Below are 22,631 nucleotides of genomic sequence, written 5' to 3'. Positions count from 1 at the left end.
TGATTTTAACAAAGTGAGATGAACCAGTCTCAGGATGACTTGAAGTCAAGAAGATTCTAAGAGTGTGTTACTGAAAAAAGGGCACCAGGGATATTTAAATAGGACTATGAGGAAGAGACTCAGAGCCAGATTTTAGAAAAGCAGGGAAGAATAGTCCAAAAGGGTAGTAAGAAGTGAGGAGAAAACCTAGGTTGAGGAGATAAAATTGGCAGAGATAAAGTAGAGAAAGAGTAAGGGAGTATTTGTTAGAGAACACTAACGCAAGAGGCCCCTCAGAGGTAGCCCTACTGGGTGCCCTCAGGGGACCCCTAGGCTAAATGCTAGAGAAACCTAGAGCAGGCCTTATAGGGGTTTAGCTAATCCAAAGTTCATGCTTCAGCAAAGTGTATTTGGAATTTTTAGAAAATTTCACTTCCTACAGAATTCACAGAATAATTTCAAATGTTTCACTTGAAAATCGCCAGTGAAATCAATAGTCTTATACCATTTTTCATTTTTCTTTCTCTCTTCTGTGTTTCTCTTGCTGTCTCTCCCTTGTCCCAAGTTCCTATCGTTCCTTGCCTGGCCTACCTCTGCTTCTGTCTTTATCTGTAGATCTCTGGAAAGTTTCCTGCTGCCTCCTCAATTCAGCTATTCAACTCCTTAAAAATATTTCTTGAATGAGTATGTGGTGACAGAAATCATGATAGATTCCTGGATCCCCACCCTTGATGAGCTTACAGTCTAGTAAGCGCCTCCCTCACCCTTTATCCTTTTCCGTCTCTCTTTCTCTCTCTCCCCCAGATATTTTCCAGGCCAGTCCCCTTTCCTGTTCCCTCCCCAGTGACTCATCTTAAAATCTGCACTGGAGCCCAGTGAGTGGAATTAGTTGAGGGAATACTTACTGTGTGAACCATCTCACTGAAGAGGATGCTTCACTGCTGGGATGCAGTGTCGCACAGTGGTTAGAATAGAGGGCGCAAGTCACACTGCTTGGGTTCAAATCCTTTATTACTTGCTAGCTGTATGACTGTGGACAGGCTAGTTAACCTATCTGTGCCTCTTTCCTCATCTGTAACATAGGATAATAATAGTACCTACTTCCTAAGATTGTTGTCAGTGTAACTGAATTAATATATGTAAAGTGGTGGCAAATGCCCAGCATATTAAACTCTTCGTAAATCGTGGCTCTTAGTTGGTGTCAGTATGAAAACAATTAGTTTGGTTACCAATTTTCTTTCTTTCATGATTAGGCTCCAAGCAAAGGCTACCAAGAAACCTTACGAAGTTAAGAATGATTTTGAGAATTTCCTACAAAAACTGGTAAGTTTTTTTCTGAAAATAATTGAGAATTCTCTCTCTAGCTTCTCTTATATAGACTGGAAAATATTTAATAAGCAATGTATGGTTTCACATCCAAGTTACAGTGGCAGGATGGAATACATTCTTGTTATTTAATCATCCACATGCACATTTAGGGTAATCCCTCTCTCATGTATTAGTGACAACCTCATGCTCACTCATCCCCATCCCTTGCTCCTGACCAGAAGCATTTTATGCAACTGAAAACCTCCAAATGCAGAATTTCAAACTAACAGAAAATTATTGGTATTTGAAGTCATATTTTATTTCCCGTTAATAATTCAACAAAAATATATTGGATTCCAACTACTGTGTTAGATGAATGATTCTTGCCCTCAATTAACAGAAATGTAAGAAATGATAAGGTTCTAAACAGTACTCAAGTAAGAAAGAAAGAAAAGGAAGGACATGGTCCCATCATTCCAGTTTTCTTTGTCCCCTTCCCTTCTGCTCCACCTTAACTTACAGGCAGTCCTATTAAATCTAAAGGTCCTTCCTCCCTTCCAACAAGAAAGAACATGTAGAAAATAGTGTACAGTAAATCTGAAGATTGGACAATCTGAGGTAAGGAATAAGAGAGAGCTTTTCATTTTCAGCATGTCAGGCTTCCATGCAAAAATCTAGAGTAATCCTCATTGGCTACTGATGTAATGTCAAAAACAGGGGTCAAATAATCTAACCAAATTCCTATGAGCCAGAAAGGTAATGGAAAGGGGTAATATTGTTGGGTGTTTAATATTAAACAAATATTGGGTGTTTAATATTAAATAAATAGTACTACTCTTTATTCCACAAAAAAAATTATTTCTCCCATTTTTTCATGGTCTCTCTTAACTGCTACTGCTAGAGACATGGGTACAGAGAAATATTTATTTAATATAAGAAAACTGTGCAAGTGTACTGGTAAAGGGCAAGTGACCTCAGCTGGTAAATAGTAAATGGCCTGAGTCTTAGAGAAACTACAGGAGCCATGGACACCATAGCACACTGGAGAGTCTGTGCCTCAGTGAAACAAGGCAACTACTTCCTCACCTCTAGTTCATTGTGGCCTCTGCAGGAATAGAGGCCAAAGTGTTATCAGATCTTCCACCATTTGTAATCCAGATTCTTCTGTAAAATTCCTGTTTAGGACTCAAGTTTTTAAATACCCCTAGAAGCCAAACTAAATAAATCTGCAGACCAGACGAGGCCTATGGTCTGCTGGTTTGCAACCCCTGGTCTAAATGCTGGACTTGGAGCTCTTCAAAAGCTGGCTCCAGCCAGTATAGCCAATCTTATTCTCCACTATATCCCAAGTGAAACCCTTCACTCCCACTGAGTCTTCCCAGCATATCATGTTTACCCATAATCATATACTTTGCTTATCTGCCATGCCTACTCCCCAGATTTCAAATTCTATTCATCCTTTAAGGCCCTGCTCAAATTCCGTCTTCTACATGAAGCTTTCTTCCAGTGGCCCTAGCCCCATCCTTTCCAGGCAAGTTCGAGATCTCTCATAATTTCTAGAATAACACTTGGTGATGGCTTCATTGGAAAATAGTTCTTTTCTTCAAGCCAGACAGCAAGACAGATATGGGAGTAGATTCTGGCTTAGAACGACTATGTCCTCCAAAGCAGAGTGTGCACTAGAAATTTTTACTTACCTATTTTGTAAAGAAGGTATCTCATGGTGAAAATTTTAAAGGCAAGTGCATTTTTTGGTTTTTTTCACAGTAATCCAGGCATCTTCAAAGAATTATCTATCAATTGACCACAGATCTTCTGTGGAAAATGGAAAGGTTTTAAAAAGCAAAGGATTATCATTTGAAATCAATTTTTAAAATTCAAAATTAACAAATTGGACTTAAGCTTTCTCAAGTACTTACCTTTCTGCTAAGAATGAAAATGCACCAGAACTTTACTTTAGAATAGAATAATGGATTTCCTAGTACTTTATGTGACTGCTGTCCTTTGAGAAATGTAACAACCAGCTTTGCCTCAGCTTCTCTGAAACTGAGATTCAAGATGATGATATCCAGGCTTTTTGCTCATTAATGTGCAACTCAATCATAGAATAATAGAAAATTGTGATAAACTTCTGGATAATTCATGCCACATGACTGCTGGTCTCTCAATTATCTGACTATGTCACAAAATGCTTTTCAGTCTAAATTTTCATATAATTCAGGAAAGCCTTCCTGTAGTCTATCCGTGAGAGAGAGCCACTCATTTACCATCACCACATGGCCAAACTTGCTGCCCATTTTGATAAACATATACAGGCACCCACCAATACCCCTACCCAATCCCAGAACCCACACTCAGCCTTTTCACAGTTTCACCCTCATGCCTCACACCTGCCCTACATTGGTCCACATATACAAACAAGTTTGCTAGACACACAACGAAGATGCAAGTCACAGATGGGTTTTCCTAGAATAGTAAACATGCCTCCTGGATTAGAGAGGCATTTGAGAAAAGGTAGTTTAGAGTGGGAAGAAAGTAAATTCCATGAACAAACTGAATTATCTGAATTAACATCCAGATAATTCTCTATGTCAATGTGAACAGAGATTAAAAACTTGAAGTGTCTTTTATCTAAGCTTCTCTATTATGACAGAGAAAGCTCAGGGCCAAAAGAATTGAAAGTGATCGTTTATATGATATCACATGGTTAAAAAAAAATTAAATGAGCCTGGGATTTTCTTCCTAAATCCATCTTTTGGAAAAAAAAAAATTTAAGTGATCCTCCTCATCTTGATAACTGGGAGAATCTCACTTTCAAGTATACAGTATCCAGGAAAATCTGTGAATCCTTAACAACGTATTATTTTAATAGCGTTCTGAAGCCCGAACTGAGAGAAAACTTCTGGCATCACTATCATCATCAACAACAGAAGACTTCAACCTTGAGGAAGAAGAATGCCAAGAGAAACCAGAAATAAACTGTATTTAAGAATGTATGTTTAATTCAAGTACAATCCATGAGGTCAGTATTGATGGTCTTTTACCATTTGTTTTTAAAAATCTTGAAATCAATACATCCAGTAAATTATCTTAAGAGATCTGGCCAAGCATAATTTTGGCTCTTATTGGTAGAAAACATATTTTAAGATGGAAAAATAATCATTATGAAGCATAGGGAGCTTTCAACCATTTCTTTCGAAATACATCTTGATAATAGCAACCATTCATCATAATACAAAACAGAAAGAGGATTAATTTGCTGTGGCATAGAAGTCCTGCCAGTTCCTAAATGCTCTAAATAGTTCAGGCCTCAAGGAAAACCAAAGCTCCACCTCCAGGTTTGGTAGCAAACAAACTCTGCTTCTCAGGCACTAAGCTTCGATTGCTCCTCTGGTAATAAGCTTCGTGCACATTTGCTAGGAAGCTGGACAGCTTGTCAGCAGGTACTATCGATACTGTGCAGCCTCCCCATCCTGCTCCCGTAAGTCGTGATCCTTGAGCCCCAAATTTCCTAAAACAATGAGAAAAAAAATTAGAACCTGAAAATGAAAATGAGAGTGATTTTCTTGGTGCTATAGAACAGACAGCATCTCCAAGAACTAAGAAGAGATTACGTGGTGTGTTTTGTGGGGTTTTTTTTCAGTACTGTCAAACATTTTAGGACATTAAGAAATTTATACTATTGTTTGAAGGTGATTTGAAATTTAATTGTATCTAAAACTAGCCCCCAGTTTTGGCTCTTAAGTAGTAAAAGTCAGTAGTACTCCTGTTTCGTAAGGGCTGGCAATAACCTACTGTAGTATTGATTCCATAAAGCCACCACTTGAAGAGTTGTATAGCAAGCCTATAGATGATCAGGAAGAGGGAGTAAAAAGAAAACAGGCAATGGACATGATCAACATGATGAAACAGAAGGTTGCTCCATATGAGGGCAAATCAAAATTTAAAGTGCAAGTCTTACATATACAAGTGAGAGCTTCCTCTGGTGGCTATTTAAACTGCATTCAGTCCCCTAGAACAGATAGCCTAGATTTGTGCTGAATAAATTTATCAACAAAGAAAGAATGTGTTACTAAACTCTAAATTAGTTCGTCTGTTCAATCTCTAAAGGGAAATTATGCAGACCTTTCCACAAAGAGGATAGTGGCTTCTGCAGGTCCATCCCCATTTTCCCTGCACCTTCAGGAGCTGGCTGGTCTGACAAATGGACTCGGAATTTATCATCAGACAAAACGTGTGATTGAGATGGAAACTACTATATAAGCCACCACACAGCAAGAGGTAATTTTAGTCACCATAAACCAGGCACAGTTTCAAACCTTGGACAAAAGTGAAAGGCCCTACACACAGTACAAGGATCACTCATCTTTAAAACATGCAATTTATCCTGACAATAAAAGTGAATGTATCAACAGGAAGACACTGGAACTCACCAAAAAAGATACCCCACATCCAAAGACAAAGGAGAGGCCACAATGAGACGGTACGAGGGGCGCAATCACAGTAAAATCAAATCCCATCACTGCTGGGTGGGTGACTCACAAACCAGAGAACACTTATGCCACAGAAGTCCACCCACTGGAGTGAAGGTTCTGAGCCCCACGTCAGGCTTCCCAACGTGGGGGTCTGGCAACAGGAGGAGGAATTCCTAGAGAATCAGACTTTGAAGGCTAGTGGGATTTGACTGCAGGACTTCAACAGGACTGGGGGAAACAGAGACTCCATTCTTTGAGGGCACACAAAAAGTAGTGTGTCCATCAGGACCCAGGGGAAGGAGCAGTGACCCCGTAGGAGACTGAATCAGACCTACCTGCTAGTGTTGGAGGGTCTCCTGCAGAGGTGGGGGGTGGCTGTGTCTCACCGTGAGGACAAGGACACTGGCAGCATAAGTTCTGGGAAGTACTCCTTGGTGTGAGCCCTCCCAGGGTCCACCATTAGCCCCACCAAAGAGCCCGGGTAGGCTCCAGTGTTGGGTCGCCTCAGGCCAAACAACGAACAGGGAGAAAACCCAGCCCCACCCATCAGCAGACAAGCAGATTAAAGTTTTACTGAGCTCTTCCCCAGAGCAACAGCCAGCTCTACCCACCACCAGTCCCTCCCATCAGGAAACTTGCACAAGCCTCTTAGATAGCCACATCCACCAGAGGGCAGACAGCAGAAGCAAGAAGAACTATAATCCTGCAGCCTGTGGAACAAAAACCACATTCACATAAAAATAGACAAGATGAAAAGGCAGAGGGCTATGTACCAGATGAAAGAACAAGATGAAACCCCAGAAAAACAACTAAATGAAGTGGAGATAGGCAACCTTCCAGAAAAAGAATTCAGAATAATGATTGATAGTGAAGATGATCCAGGACCTCGGAAAAAGAATGGAGGCAAAGATCTAGAAGATGCAAGAAATGTTTAACAAAGACCTAGAAGAATTAAAGAACAACCAAACAGAGATGAACAATACAATAACTAAAATGAAAAGTACACTAGACGGAATTAATAGCAGAATAACTGAGGCAGAAGAATAGATAAGTGACCTGGAAGATGGAATGGTGAAATTCACTGCTGTGGAACAGAATAAAGGAAAAAAAATGAAAAGAAATGAAGACAGCCTAAGAGACCTCTGGGACAACATTAAATGCAACAACATTCGCATTATAGGGGTCCCAGAAGGAGAAGAGCGAGACGAACAGAGAAACTACTTGAAGAGATTATAGTCGAAAACTTCCCTAACATGGGAAAGGAAATAGCCACCCAAGTCCAGGTAGCACAGAGAGTCCCATACAGGATAAAGCCAAGGAGAAGCAGCCAAGACACATAGTAATCAAATTAGCAAAAATTAAAGACAAAGAAAAATTACTGAAAGTAGCAAGGGAAAAACAACAAATAACATACAAGGGAACACCCATAAGGTTAACAGCTGATTTATCAGCAGAAACTACAAGCCAGAAGGGAGTGACATGATATAATTAAAGTGATGAAAGGGAAGAACCTACAAAAAAGATTACTCTACCCAGCAAGGATCTCATTCATATTCGATGGAGAAATCAAAAGCTTTACAAACAAGCAAAAGCTAAGAAAATTCAGCACCACCATACCAGCTCTACAACAATTGATAAGGAACTTCTGTAAGTGGGAAACACAGGAAAAGGACCTACAAAAACAAACCCAAAACAATTAAGAAAATGGTAATAGGAACAGACATATCAATAATTACCTTAAACGTGAATGGATTAAATGCTCCAACCAAAAGACGCAGTCTTGCTGAATGGATACAAAAACATGATCCATATATATGCTGTCTACAAGAGACCCACTTCAGACCTAGGGACACATACAGACTGAAAGTGAGGGGATGGAAAAAGATAATCCATGCAAATGGAAATCAAAAGAAAGCTGAAGTAGCTATACTCATACCAGATAACATAGACTTTAAAGAATGTTACACGAGACAAGAAAGGACACTACATAATGATCAAGGGATCAATCCAAGAAGAAGATATAACAATAATAAATATACATGCACCCAACATAGGAGCACCTCAACATATAAGGCAACTGCTAACAGCTATAAAAGAGGAAATCGACAGTAACACAGTAATAGTGGGGGATACTAACAAACACCTCACTTACACCAATGGACTGATCATCCAAACAGAAAATTAATAAGGAAACACAAGCTTTAGATGACACAATAGACCAGATAGATTTAATTGATATTTATAGGACATTCCATCCAGAAACAGCAGATTACACTTTCTTCTCAAGTGCGCACAGAACATTCTCCAGGATAGATCACATCTTAGGTCACAAATCAAGCCTCAGTAAATTTAAGAAAACTGAAGTTATATCAAGTATCTTTTCTGACCACAACACTATGAGATTAGAAATCAATTACTGGGGAAAAAAATGTGAAAAACACAAACACACAGAGGCTAAACAATACGTTACTAAATAACCAAGAGATCACTGAAGAAATCAAAGAGGAAATCAAAATATACCTAGAGACAAATGACAATGAAAACATGACAATCCAAAACCTATGGGATGCAGCAAAAGCAGTTCTAAGAAGGAAGTTTATAGCTATACAGTCCTACTTCAAGAAACAACAAACAGGGCTTCCCTGGTGGCACAGTGTTTGAGAGTCCGCCTGCCAATGCAGGGGACATGGGTTCGTGCCCAGGTCCGGGAAGATCCCACATACTGTGGAGCAGCTGGGCCCGTGAGCCATGGCCACTGAGCCTGTGCGTCCGGAGCCTGTGCTCCGCAACAGGAGAGGCCACAAGAGTGACAGGCCCACGTACCACAAAAAAAAAAAAAAAAGAAGAAACATCTCAAACAATCTAACCTTACACCTAAGAGAACTAGAGAAAAAAGAACAAACAAAACCCAAAGTTACTAGAAGGAAAGAAATCATAAAGATCAGAGCAGAAATAAATGAAATAGAAACAAAGAAGACAATAGCAAAGTTCAATAAAACTAAAGGCTGGTTCTTTGAGAAGATGAACAAAATTGATAAACCATAGCCAGACTCATCAAGAAAAAGAGGAAGAGGACTCAAATCAATAAAAGTAGAAATGATAAAGGAGAAGTTACAACAGACACAGCAGAAATACAAAGAATCCTAAGAGACTACTGCAAGCAACTCTAGGCCAATAAAATGGACAACCTGAAAGAAATGGACAAATTCTTAGAAAGGTATAAACTTCCAAGACTGAACCAGGAAGAAATAGAAAATATGACCAGACAAATCACAAGTAATGAAATTGAAACTGTGATTAAAAATCTTCCAACAAACAAAAGTCCAGGACCAGATGGCTTCACAGGCGAATTCTATCAGACATTTAGAGAAGAGCTAACACCCATCCTTCTCAAACTGTTCCAAAAAATTGCAGAGGAAGGAACACTCCCAAACTCATTCTATGAGGCCACCATCACCCTGATACCAAAACCAGACAAAGATACTACAAAAATAGAAAATTACAGACCAATATCACTGATGAATATAGATGCAAAAATCCTCAACAAAATACTAGCAAACAGAATCCAACAACACATTAAAAGGATCATACACCATGATCAAGTGGGATTTATCCCAGGGATGCAAGGATTCTTCAATATACATAAATCAATCAATGTGATAAACCATATTAACAAATTGAAGAATAAAACCCATATGATGATCTCAGTAGATGCAGAAAAAGCTTTTGACAAGATCCAACACCCATTTATGATAAAAACTCTCCAGAAAGTGGGCATAGAGGGAACCTACCTCAACATAATAAAGGCCATATACGACAGACCCACAGCAAACATCATTCTCAATGGTGAAAACTGAAAGCATTTCCTCTAAGATCAGGAACAAGACAAGGATGTCCACTCTCACACTATTATTCAACATAGTTTTGGAAGTCCTATCCACGGCAATCAGAGAAGAGAAAGAAATAAAAGCAATACAAATTGGAAAAGAAGAAGTAAAACTGTCACTGTTTGCAGATGACATGATATTATACATAGAGAATCCTAAAGATGTAACCAGAAAACTACTAGAGCTAATCAATGAATTTGGTAAATTTGCGGGATACAAAATTAATGCATTCCTATAGACTAATGATGAAAAATCTGAAAGAGAAATGAAGGAAACACTCCCATTTACCACTGCAACAGAAAAGAATAAAATACCTAGGAGTAAACCTACCTAGGGAAACAAAAGGCCTGTATGCAGAAAACTTAAGACACTGATGAAAGAAATTAAAGATGAAACAAACAGATGTAGAGATATACAGTGTTCTTGGATTGGATGAATCAATATTGTGAAAAAGACTATACTACCCAAAGCAATCTACAGATTCAATGCAATCCCTATCAAATTACAAATGGCATGTTTTACAGAACTAGAACAAAAAATCTTAAAATTTCTATGGAGACACAAAAGACCCCGAACAGCCAAAGTGGTCTTGAGGGAAAAATACGGAGCTGAAGGAATCAGGCTCCCAGTCTTCAGACTATACTATGAAGCTACAGTAATCAAGACCGTATGGTACTGGCCCAAAAACAGAAATATAGATCAATGGAACAAGATAGAAAGCCCAGAGATAAACCCACGCACCTATGGTCAACTAATCTATGACAAAGGAGGCAAGGATATACAACGGGAGAAAAGACAGTCTCTTCAATAAGTGGTGCTGGGAGAACTGGACAGCTACATGTAAAAGGATGAAATTAGAATACTCCCTTAACACCATACACAAAAATAAACTCAAAATGGATTAGAGAACTAAATGTAAGACTGGACACTATAAAACTCCTAGAGGAAAACATAGAAAGAACACTCTGACATAAATCAGAGCAAGATCTTTTTTGATCCACCTCCTACAGTAATGGAAATAAAAACAAAAGTAAACAAATGGGACCTAATGAAACTTAAAAGCTTTTGCGCAGCAAAGGAAACCATAAACAAGACAAAAAGACAACCCTCAGAATGGGAGAAAATAACGGACAAAGGATTAATCTCCAAAATATATAAACAGCTCATGCAGCTCAATATTAAAAAAACAAACAACCCAATCCAAAAATGGGCAGAAGACATAAATAGACATTTCTCCAAAAAAGACATACAGATGGCCAAGAAGCACATGAAAAGCTGCTCAACATCACTAATTATTAGAGAAATGCAAATCAAAAAACTACAATGAGGTTATCGCCTCACACCAGTTAGAATGGGCATCATCAGGAAATCTACAAACAACAAATGCTGGAGAGGGTGTGGAGAAGAGGGAACCCTGTTGCACTGCTGGTGGGAATGTAAATTGATACAGCTACTATGGAGAACAGTATGGAGGTTCCTTAAAAAACTAAAAATAGAATTACCATATGACCCAGCAATCCCACTACTGGGCATATACCCTGAGAAAACCATAATTCAAAAGACACATGTACCCCAATGTTCACTGCAGCACTATTTACAATAGCCAGGACATGGAAGCAACCTAAATGCCCATGGATAGATGAATGGATAAAGAAGTTGTGGTACATATATACAATGGAATATTACTCAGCCATAAAGAAACGAAATTGGGTCATTTGTAGAGACGTGGATGGATCTAGAGACTGTCATACAGAGTGAAGTAAGTCAGAAAGAGAAAAACAAATATCGTATATTAACGCATATATGTGGAACCTAGAAAAATGGTACAGATGAACTGGTTTGCAGGGCAGAAGTTGAGACACAGATGCAGAGAACAAATGTATGGACACCAAGGTGGAAAGTGGCAGGGGGGTGGTAGGGGTGGTGTGCTGAATTGGGAGATTGGGATTGACATGTATACACTGATGTGTATAAAATTGATGACTAATAAGAACGTGCAGTATAAAAAAATAAATAAAATTCAAAAAAAAGTTAACATGTACTTCCAATTCTTCCTAATAAAATTTACTCCAAATTAATAGCAGATTTAAAACTCCATAATTAATTTAGCACAATTTTGTCCCTTTTTTCCATCTAAATGAGGTACTTTATTTCCTGGAAAATATCAATAGAATATTACTGCTACTCTGCGACATCAGAATTACTGCACATCAGTAATACATTTTCCCCCCAATGATTTTCTCTATTGATTTTTTCATCATCTGTTTTATTCAATAAAATATGTTTTTCATATGAAAGTAGATGTTTAAGGAAGAAAACAAAAATGCTTGCAAACAAATAAAGATTACTCATCTCTTCCTGCCCTTCAAACATTCAGCTTATGGCCCAGTAGCTGAACTGAGCCCAAACTCCTATGGTCCAGGCTGAAAAGTTTCTCTGACCCTGGGATTCTAGGATTATCATGAGTTCCTAGGCTGGCAAGGGGCTAGTTTGTAATTTAGTACAATTTTAAAAAACAAAAAAAACAAAAAACTGTCATGCAGCCATGTCAAGCTATCTCTTCTTGTGGAAAATGCTGAGAAAAACGGAGGTGTCACTGAAGTATCTCTGAAAGACACTAAAATCTGGGCATCAAAGCTAACATGGCATGGTTTAGAGAAGAACAGTATGCCCTCTTACTTGATTTTCTAAGACCCAAACTATGCCATTTTTCTGGACTCAAGTCAACCAGGTCTCTTACGGTCTTCAATGAACTTCTAGGCATATTTTCTTACACTTTCTCATTTGTACTGTTTTTGAAAACTGTGGTTTCAAAATTGAACCTAAAGCAAACTCAAAGTGTTTCTACCTGGCTGCAAAACCCATAGGAATTGTGCCAGGAGGCCTAGTTTCCTGACTGTCCTGCCAGTTTCCCGAGGGCAGACACTAGAAATCCTTCTAGGTAAATATATTATTCACTTTTAAGTCTCCAGAGCTGTTATGTCACCACCCTGCCTGCTACAAATGAAAATGAACTGGATTGCATCAACCACATGGTCTGAAATCATCAGGGCTCAAATTTCCCCAATAGAGAACAATAAGTGCTATTATAAATAGTCCTCTGCCCCTGAGTAAGTGGCACTTGTGATCACAAATCGGGGGCTCCCCCAGCAGCTGGTCAGCAGCCTGCCCAGCTATACACATTCACAAAGGCAGAAAGATCCTGGCTGCAGTGTGCCCCACTGGTGCTTAACATGCCCTTTGGTACGTGCCACAGAAATTGCGAGAGAGAGCCAGAAGTTAGGAAACCAATAAGCTATAAATTAAGAAAGAAAAATAGGTGAGCTAAGAGTGTTCAGTGAACTTTTCACATTTGCATTTTTTTCCTAGGAGAACAGTAAGGCATTAAAAATACAGCTCCTGAGCTATTGCACATCAGAGAGGCAACACAAAAGTTATGAAAACCAAACCCCTAAAATCCCAAATATCAATTTGATGATTGTGGTCACTTGATTGGGAATAACCTGGAAGGGTTGGTCAAAACATCAAAAGCAGCCTCAGCCTTATAAAGCATGATCTACAAAACAAAGGCTAGAGCAGACAAGAGATGGAGATTATAAGGAATGTTCCCTTTGATCCTTTTTATCACTGAAAAGTGTATTCCTATAACTAACTTTCCAGGCACCTAAGTATAGCCTGAGTAAAACTTCCTGCTTTTAAATGAACTGAGTTGACCATAAAGCACTTACTAAGGTAAGGCACAGATCAAAGGTGGTGTTGAGCGGGGAGAGGGGAGAGATCCAGTAAGACCCAACTCTGCCACAAATCGCGAAGAGGGAAAGCAAGGAATTGTGCCTTGTATTTTAATTCAATTTTATTTATTTCAAGATAAATATTGATATATTATACAAATGGATATCAAATTATTTCAGAAAATCTTGAATTTAGGGACAGGTTATTATCTATCTCTCTAATTTCAGGCCAGCATAATTCCAGGCATTTTTGTACATTCTAATAAGTGGCTGCTGGATCATTATATTTGTTTTAAAATATGAAAATGTATACTTACTGTTTATTTTTAATTAAATTAATGCTAAAAACTTCAATTATGTGAAACAAAGTAAAATAATAAAGGAAAATGATGATGCTTGCCCAGTTATAAAATAACTCTTAAATGCACAAAATGTAAATTGTAAGAAATGGCTAAATTTTAAAGAAAAATATATTGAGTAATATAAAACACTTTTGAAAGCATATATATATATATGCAGTCAGTAATGTACTCTTTTTCTGGAAAGACTTCTAGCTTCTGCTCTAAGCCTAGAATTTTCCAATTAGAGTCTCAGGAAAACACAGCTTCCAGAACAATTTCTATGATTTTTACAGCCAGATTAGAAACACTTTCAGATTACTTTAGATTCAAGAAACCACAGGCTTCAAATACTGTTCGAATGAGAAAGTATAAGAAAATATAACTGCATGTCTATTTTAGAAATTTAAGCCACATATGTCATTGAAGACCAGTTGGTTTGGTTCCAGCAAATGGCATACATACTGGGGGGGGAGGGGCAGCGGGACAATAAATAGAAGACAGAAGCCCAAAGACCAGCGGGCCCCTAAGGCAGCTGAAATGGCTCTCTCCCTTTTTCTTGACAGAGTGTCAGATTAGCCCATCAGAGCATGAGGAGAAGAGCACACACATGTGGATTTGCACTTCATTCTTCCCCATTCCGACCCGCTCAGGAGAATGACTGCAAGAGGCCGAGCAGCATGGCCAGCCATGGAATAAAACTGTGGGAAGACTTCTGAGGAAGACAGCAAATTAACTTTGGTAACCTTTGTTGGTCTATTAAAATTTGTCATTTATCTTTCTTAATAGCTTGGGCAATAATGCAGCAATGAGTCCTCTCTAATTCCATCAAGTGTCAAAACGAAGATAAAGGCCATTAACTATTTTTTCTTAAGTATAACCAGGGAAACCGTTAAAGAATGAGCTGTTTCACATATAATTGACTTGGTTTCAAAATTGTTTTGTGTTCCTCAGTAAATCCTACTTTAAAATTTAGCCATTTCTTAAAGTTTACATTTAGTTCATTTAAAAGAAGTATTTTATAACTGGGCAAGCTTCATCTATTTCCTTCACTATTAAACTTTATTTCACATAATTGAGATTTTCTAACATTAATTAAAAAATTAAAAAAAGCAGTCTAACTGTGTAAGTATAGTTTCCTTCTCCCTCCCTGGCCCTTTCTTTGGATTCTAAACTGATTTTCTCTTGAAGAGCAACGAAAGGCTCAGCTGAAAAAATGCAAGCCTTGGTGATCTCTTCTACGCTTTTTCCCCCCTTCTCTCTACTTGGGTCATAAAGTAGCTTCCTATACGTTGTCCTATAGACAAGCTACCTAGAGACGCCTTTTGAATATGGTCTAGCTCAGATCACATTAACATTTGTAGATAGAGCCCTGAGTATTGTAGGCATCGAATCCTTCATTCACTCAATCAATTAGTTGTTTTCTCAAGCAAATAGTTTCCAAGCAGGCCTTCAGAAAAACTAAAGGAATTTGAAGTGCCACAAGTGGGCCAGGGAGCGTGATCTAAAGAGGGTCTTTGGGGACTTCCCTGATGGTGCAGTGGTTAACAATCCACCTGCCAATGCAGGGGACACGGGTTCAAGCCCTCGTCTGGGAAGATCCCACATGCCGCAGAGCAACTAAGCCCGTGCACCACAACTACTGAGCCTGTGCTCTAGAGCCCATGAGCCACAACTACTGAGCCCACGAGCCACAACTACTGAGCCCGTGTGACACAACTACTGAAGCCCACATGCCTAGAGCCCGTGCTCCGCAACAAAGAGTAGCCCCTGCTCGCTGCAACTAGAGAAAGCCCACATTCAGCAACGAAGACCCAATGCAGCCTAAATAAATAAATTTATAAAAAAATAAAGAGCGTCTTTGGTGGTGCTCCTCCTTGAAGCCTCTTCAGCTTCCCTCCTCCCTCTTGTGGTCTACCCAAGGCAACCAAACTTCTCAGGCTGCCCAGTCTTAGTCACAACTTGCCCACTGGTGTTAACTTTTCTTTAAGGGGACAGGGAAGTGTGGAGGTGGTGGTGATTCTTATGCAAAACAACACTCTACCAGAGGTTGAGTTTATGGCGCAGTGGCCCACACCAGGCCTTGCCAGGGTCCTTCCCCTCCACCACGTGCCTGGCCCACTGAGATAGTCATAAAGCTTCAGAAGGAACTAGGGCTTAAAAGTGTTGCCATTTTTCATTTAAACCTCTCCCCGCATTTGCCATTTACTACTCTCCTACTGTCTTTCTCTCCCCGGTTTTTAACCATTCTGTTTTACCACTATCTTGCATTCTTCTGCATTCCTCCTTTTTCTCCCCATACGTCCACACAAAAGAAAGTGCCAGACCTTTTGAAAATGGAGTTTAGACTCCAATTTCCCATGGGACACAAATAGCCTACTGAAAAGTATTTGCTGACTGAGGAAGGAATGGCATCAATGACTGTATCTACTTAATTCTCCTGGGCTGTCCTCCTCTGAGGTTGCTCTACCACTCAGGACCTTTTAGTAACTAGCAACCCACTGGAGTATTTGGAGAATATTACCTACTGGTCACAGTGACAGCAAAGAAAGAATTGTATAAAGAAACTTAAGGACCAGACAAGTATTCTGGCCAATATTTCCAACATGCCAAAAGATAATCTTTCAACATGGGAAACTTGTTCCTTATATGGTTATGGAATAAGTAGAAATTAATTTTGATACTTAGCAATTCCAGACAAAAAAAACATAAAAAAGGGAATGAGCTCCTTATGCTAGACACAACTGAATTTTCCTCAGAAAAGCAATACAGCAAATGAAAATGGGCTAAACAGAGACACTTTAGCTTCCATTAAGAAAAGGCAAATAAACAAATAAATGAAAAAAAACAAAAGGTGTGCTCTTCCAAACCCTTTTAAGACATAGCCACTAAATCTTTCACTAGAACCACATTTTAAAAAAATATATAGACCTATAGACTTCTAGAACAGAAAAACACACTGGAGATCACAAAGCAAGGCAACAGTCCAAAGTCACAGAGCTCAGAATGAAAAGAGGCAGAGCTAGAACTCAACTTTCCTAACTTCCAGCCCAGTTTTCATCCTTCTCCACACACCACCTTCCCTGCTCAACGTGGCTTTGCTCCATGTTCAAATATTACACGCTGTGACAACCAAAGTCTCCAGCATTAAAGCTTTAAAGCTGGAAAAGGAAAATAGGTAAAAAAATGACCCACATTAAAATACAATCACATCTCAGTATGACCCAAGGAGAGAGAAACAGGTGAGGCAAAAAACACTGGATCGGGAGCTAGGCTTTCCCACTGACGCATTATGTTACCTTGTTCAAATCTCTTAACCTCTTAGTGGTCTCTTGATCTCTAAGGCCTCTTCCTGCTTTCATATCTTATGGTACTAGAAGATAATTCTGACCCAGAAATGTGAAGCCCGGCCTTCGGGAACAAGGAAATTTTCTCAGGCCAAAAACCCGGGAGTCATCTTGGTTCCTCCCTTTCACCCATACAGAGTAAATTGTCTTTACTCTTCCTTCAAGGCGTATCTGGCCTAGAATCATTTCACACTTCCACTGCCATCTTCTACTCAAAGTCAGAGTGCTTCCAATGGCTGACAAGGCCCAGGGGTATGACTCCCCACTACCTCTCTTACTTCATCAACTACTACTCTCTCCTTCCTGAACTGCCCTCCAAGCACACTGGTCCTCCTGCTGTTCCTCACATGTGACAGCCATGTACCTACGTCAAGACCTCTCTACTTGCTGTTCTCGTTACTTCACTTCCTTCAGGTCTTTGCTCAAATATCCTCTCCTCAGAGAGGCCTTCTTCAGCCACTCAGTATTATCAGCCACTCAATATAAAGTACTAGTACACACCCCTAGTACTCTCCGTCCCTTCTATTATTTTTTTCATAACACTTATCACTACCACTCAATTTATTTTTAATTGTCATTTCCCTCTTTACCCATGAGAATGTAAGCTTCATAAAGACAAGAGCTGGTTGACCATCCCAGAACAAGCAAGTTCATTCGAGAATTCCAGGAGGCTGGCAAATGCCCCTCCGCTGCTTTTCAGGTGGGATTCAAACTACCCCACTATCTTCTTAGCAACGATGCTTCTTCCTAGTTTCTGCACAAATCATTCCACTTCCTCTTATTTCCAGAACTGAACAATATCTGTCCCTTCCATTCACTGGGCCCTTGCTATTTTCAGAAAAGAGCACTTAAAATGAAACAAGCTCTGGAAGGCTTTCTGGCAATCAGTGAGCAAACACTGACGTCAGCAGAGCGATTCTCATCAATGCTATGTTCAAGTCTCTCCACAAGCTGGGTCACATATGCCATTTGTGATCACTGGAGCTACTTGGTTTAAACTTTTCGGGCTGGGAATGTGGCAATGAGTGAGGCAAGCCACAGGTGCCAAGTGGTTAATTATATTTTCATTGCCAATTGCAGGCAGTTTTGTATGATTTTCTCACAGTGGAAATAACATCTAACCATTTGAGAGTTCTCCCAATTTCCCTTTCTGTTCTCCAAGGTCAGTGAGCGCCTTCTGGGTAAAGGAACCATTTTACTCTTTTATCCATTCTCTAGCAATTATAAGGAAGTTGTTCTCAGGCTTTGTGAAAGAGTTTCCCTCTTTACATTTCTGTCTCAACCGACCATTCATAAACTGGACTTTCTTCAGTCCTTTTCCCAAATTGCCTAACCTAAACCTGGAAGACAGGAAATGCTGACTCTCTGGGCAATTCCTTCAGCAACCTCTCCCCTGAAAATACATTTCTATCAGGCTTGAGGTCCTCTTTCCTTTTTCTCCCCTCTTTTGAATAAAAGTATTAAACTTAGGACACCAAACAGGAGATGCTGGTAGAGCTGCAGTGTAGTGGGAAACACTGCTTAAAATACCATGAGAAGAAAGTAACGACAGGGTCTGTGTCTGAGCAAATCTCCCTGAAACACTTAATCATCCAAAGACAGAAAAGTCTTTTTTATGATGTTGTGAAGAACTGACTCCAAACCTGGAGCTTCGTAAAGCCATGGAGTCAAGTCTCCAATCTTTCATCCTACAGATTTTTAGGAGGGAACAAGTCTAGCTCTATGTCACAGACCACCCCTCTTATAGGAAGTGGGAAAGGATCTTCCTTCACTTAGAAGATTACAAAAATGCTGCTTTTTTCCCATTAATTTAAACAATTTCCTTGGGCAGCATCCTGCAGCCCCTGCCACACTGCTCTTTCAGCCTCACCGACAGATGTCCACCAGCTGGTCCAGCTCAGGGCAGCTACACTCGTACATGTCCCGGCAGCTCACGTGGCTCTGGTTCATTAACTCCCCCAGCAGCTGGACCGTGTTGTCAGGTGCTTCTTCACATATCTTCTTAAACTGGAGCACTCTCGCGGCCTCGCTATACACGTGCTTTGCCCGCTGGTAGAGTTTGAAGGTGAGCACTTAGGAAGGAAGGGGATGGTGAACAAGGTTAGCGATAGTTACTGGCCAAAAAGAAAGAAAGAAAGTAAGGGAGGGAGGGAGGGAGGGAGGGAGGAAGGAAGGAAGGAAGGAAAATTTTTTTAAAAAGAAATAGTTACTGAACAATTCAGTGAAAAGAAAAATACAGTTATTGAGAACGTCCATTTCTGTCTTTATTATCAGTACCTTAGACTTTAAATAGGTCTTTCTTTCACTGAAAGAATTCTTTATAGTCTAAACTGGTCTCTTTTCAAGTCCATTTTACTTTAAGTTCACACATCTGAAAGTGGCAGAAGCAGAACACGTCAGGATGTCTGACCCCAGAGCCATGTTCTTTCCACTGTGATCCACCAGAAAGAACCACTAAAAATGCTTATGCTAGCAATTTTATTTATACAAATGTTTCCTATAGCTAAGCACAGTTACTTATATATGTGTGTGTGTAAAGCACATTTATATATGTGTATATAGCGTAGCATTATCATAGCAGAAAATAATTCAAATGTCTAATGACAGAAAATATTTTTTAAATTATGCTACCTCTATTACAAATATTGCTACTAAAACACAGATTCTAAGATAATTTAATACATGGAAAATTGTTCATTATTAAGTGAAAAAACAAGATATAAAACTATGTGTATACATTTTAATTTTTAAAAATTATAAGAAGGCACCAAAATGTTAACAGTCATCATCTCTCTGTGGTACATTGTGAGTGATTTTATTTTCTCCTTGACATATTTCTGTACTTTGCAGATTATCTACAATGACTCTAACTTCAGTTACAGAAACATGTCCTACTGCAACGGCTGTGTCTATAGTGCTTATGTATTCCCTTGAATAACAACTGAGACCTCCTTACCATTCATTTTCAACCGTGCTGAACAGTGGCTGAGCTGGTGCAGTGGGTCTGGGAAAAATTTGGAAAATAAATGGAAGCTAAGCAACCTGGCTTTCTGGAAAGAGCCTGGGCTGAGAATCTAAAGGTCTGTCATTTGTTCTCATCTGTGTGACAACTCGCTGTACCCAAGTTGCTACTTCTATAGAGCTCCAAAATGAGGCTGAAAATTATTTCTCAGGATCCTTCCTGCGCTAACATTTTATGATTCTATGAAGAACTTCCTCCAAGAATTCCCCTCATATTGTTGTATTTTGGAAAAAGGATCACTGTGACCATTGCCTTCTGTTTGCATCCCCAGTTGTACTCTCTGCTCTCCTCTACCCGCTGTCTGCCCCAGGAGGCTGACCTGGATGGATTACACCAGTGGGTTCCCTTGCCTCTAGATTGGAGAAAGGGAGAAGATCAGCAAGAGATGGGAGGGAATTACGTCCTTCCTGCTCACTGGGTGGTGATATGCGCGAGCAGACGCAAACACAGCTCATTAAATCAATAGCATGATTCCTGTTTAACTCAAACACATGAGACCTACAACAAATTTTTATACTTGACTTAAATCCCTCAAACCTCCCCCTTATAGGACTCGTACTAGCCACAGTCAGAAAATCAGCCTAATTTGGACTTCACCCCTGACTCCCCTCAGCAATAGAGGGCCCCACCCCCGTATCAGCCTTACTCCACTCAGGCACAATAGTTGTGCAGGAGTCTCCCTACTTATTCAACTTTACCCTTTAACAGAAAACAACAAACATATTCAAGCAATAGCGCTATGATTAGGAGCCCTTGCCACCCTATTCACAGCAATATGCGCTGTCACCCAAAATGACATTAAAAAAAATTGTCGCTTTCTCCACTTCAAGCCAATCGCATCAACCAACCCTGTCTAGCATTCTTACACGTATCTGCACACACGCTTTTTTTAAGGCCATACTATTCACATGCTCTGGGTCCATTATTCACAGCCTGAATGACGAACAAGATAATTCAAAAAATAGGGGGCCTATTCAAGCCCTTACCCTTCACCACAACAGCCCTTATTATCGGATGTCTGGCACTGACAGGAATGCCTTTCCTCACCGGCTTCTATTGTGAAGACCTGATCATTGAAGCCACTAACACATCTTATACCAATGCCTGAGCCCTATTAATAACTCTAATTGCCACCTCCCTCCCTGTCTATAGTACCCACATTATCTTCTCCACACTACTAGGACAAACTCGCTTCTCTCCCTTAACCTCCATCAGTGAAAACAACCCCTTCCTAATTAACTCCATCAAACACCTGCTAATTGGAAGTGTCTTTGCCGGATTCATTATCTCCAACAACATCCCCCCGACAACAGTCCCCCTAATAACTGTACCCCTACACCTAAAACTAACTGCCCTTGCAGTAACCATCCTGGGCTTTGTATTGGCACTTGAAATTAACCTTAACACACAAAACTTAAAATTTATTTACCCCTCAAATACCCTTAAATTCTCTAGTCTCTTAGGATATTTCCCCACCATCATGCATCGTCTGCCTCCTTACCTAAACCTATCAATAAGCCAAAAATCAGCATCTTCCCTCTTGGACTTAATCTGACTAGAAAACATTTACCAAAAACCACACCCCTCATTCAACTAAAGTTCTCCACGCTAATCTCAAGCCAAAAAGGCCTTATCAAACTATACTTCCTATCATTCCTTATTACTCTCACCCTTAGCATGCTTTTATTTAATTACCACGAGTGATCTTCATAATAACCACAACACCAATAAACAGCGACCAGCCAGTAACAATCACCAACCAGGTACCATAGCTACGTAACGCCGCAATCCCCATAGCCTCCTCACTAAAAAAGCCAGAGTCACCAGAGTCACTCGTCTCCCAACCCATTGAACTTAAACACAACTTCCACCTCCTCATCCTTTAAAATATATAATACCATCAAAAACTCTATTATCAACCCTGAAAGAAATGCCCCCAAAACAATCTTATTAGAAACCCAAACCTCAGGATACTGCTCAGTGGCCATAGCCGTTGTATAGCCAAACACAACTAATATCCCCCCTAAATAAATCAAAGACACTATCAAACCTAAAAATGAACCACCAAAATTCAACACAATCCTACACCCAACACCACCACTCACAATCAACCCAAAACCCCCATAAATAGGTGAAGGTTTTGAAGAAATCCCCACAAAACTGATCACAAAAATAACACTTAAAATAAATACAATATATGTCATCATCATTCACACGTGGACTCCAACCATGACTAATGACATGAACAATCATCGTTGTCATTCAACTATAAGAACGCCAATGACCAACATCCGAAAAACACACCCGCTAATAGAAATCATCAGCAGTGCATTTATTAACCTCTCGACCCCATCAAACATTTCATCATGATGAAATTTTGGCTCTCTACCAGGCATTTGCTTGATCCTGCAAATCCTAACGGGCTTATTCCTAGCAATACACTACACACCAGACACAGCAACTGCTTTCTCGTGGCAGCACACATCTGTCGAGACGTTAATTATGGATGAATCACTCAATGTATACATGCAAACAGAGCTTCCA

At 39.7% G+C, this 22,631-nt stretch overlaps 2 protein-coding genes across 12 annotated transcripts in view; one reads left to right on the top strand and one right to left on the bottom strand.

The window, feature by feature from the left end:
* The window catches only part of FAM227B (family with sequence similarity 227 member B), a 279,436-nt gene that overhangs the window by 253,843 nt on the left and 2,962 nt on the right, over window positions 1-22,631 (top strand). Inside the window, exons 13-16 of one of the 5 annotated variants that reach the window (XM_069540461.1) lie at window positions 1,233-1,302; window positions 4,160-4,309; window positions 14,285-14,459; window positions 19,916-20,145. In XM_069540461.1, the coding sequence (XP_069396562.1) occupies window positions 1,233-1,302; window positions 4,160-4,265 (176 nt within the window). In that variant the 3' untranslated portion in view covers window positions 4,266-4,309; window positions 14,285-14,459; window positions 19,916-20,145. Of the gene's footprint in view, window positions 1-1,232; window positions 1,303-4,159; window positions 4,310-14,284; window positions 16,385-19,915; window positions 21,397-22,631 lie in introns of those variants that run through there. The other 4 variants (XM_069540462.1, XM_069540460.1, XM_060005216.1 and 1 more) reach the window with 4 other exon arrangements.
* Window positions 4,272-22,631, bottom strand: part of GALK2 (galactokinase 2) — a 137,315-nt gene continuing 118,955 nt past the window's right edge. For 6 of the 7 annotated variants that reach the window (XM_060005212.1, XM_060005211.1, XM_060005208.1 and 3 more), the window contains 2 exons: window positions 18,936-19,137; window positions 4,272-4,798 (listed from right to left, as the gene is read on the bottom strand). In XM_060005212.1, coding sequence (XP_059861195.1) covers window positions 4,591-4,798; window positions 18,936-19,137 — 410 coding nt within the window. In that variant the 3' untranslated portion in view covers window positions 4,272-4,590. The remainder of the gene's footprint in view (window positions 4,799-18,935; window positions 19,138-22,631) is intronic. The other variant, XM_060005214.1, reaches the window with a different exon arrangement.

Source organism: Delphinus delphis, chromosome 2 (assembly GCF_949987515.2).
Source record: "Delphinus delphis chromosome 2, mDelDel1.2, whole genome shotgun sequence".
NCBI classification, from domain to species: Eukaryota; Metazoa; Chordata; class Mammalia; order Artiodactyla; family Delphinidae; genus Delphinus; species Delphinus delphis.
Note: the sequence above shows the minus strand (reverse complement) of the source record. Positions and strands in the feature narration are given on the sequence as shown.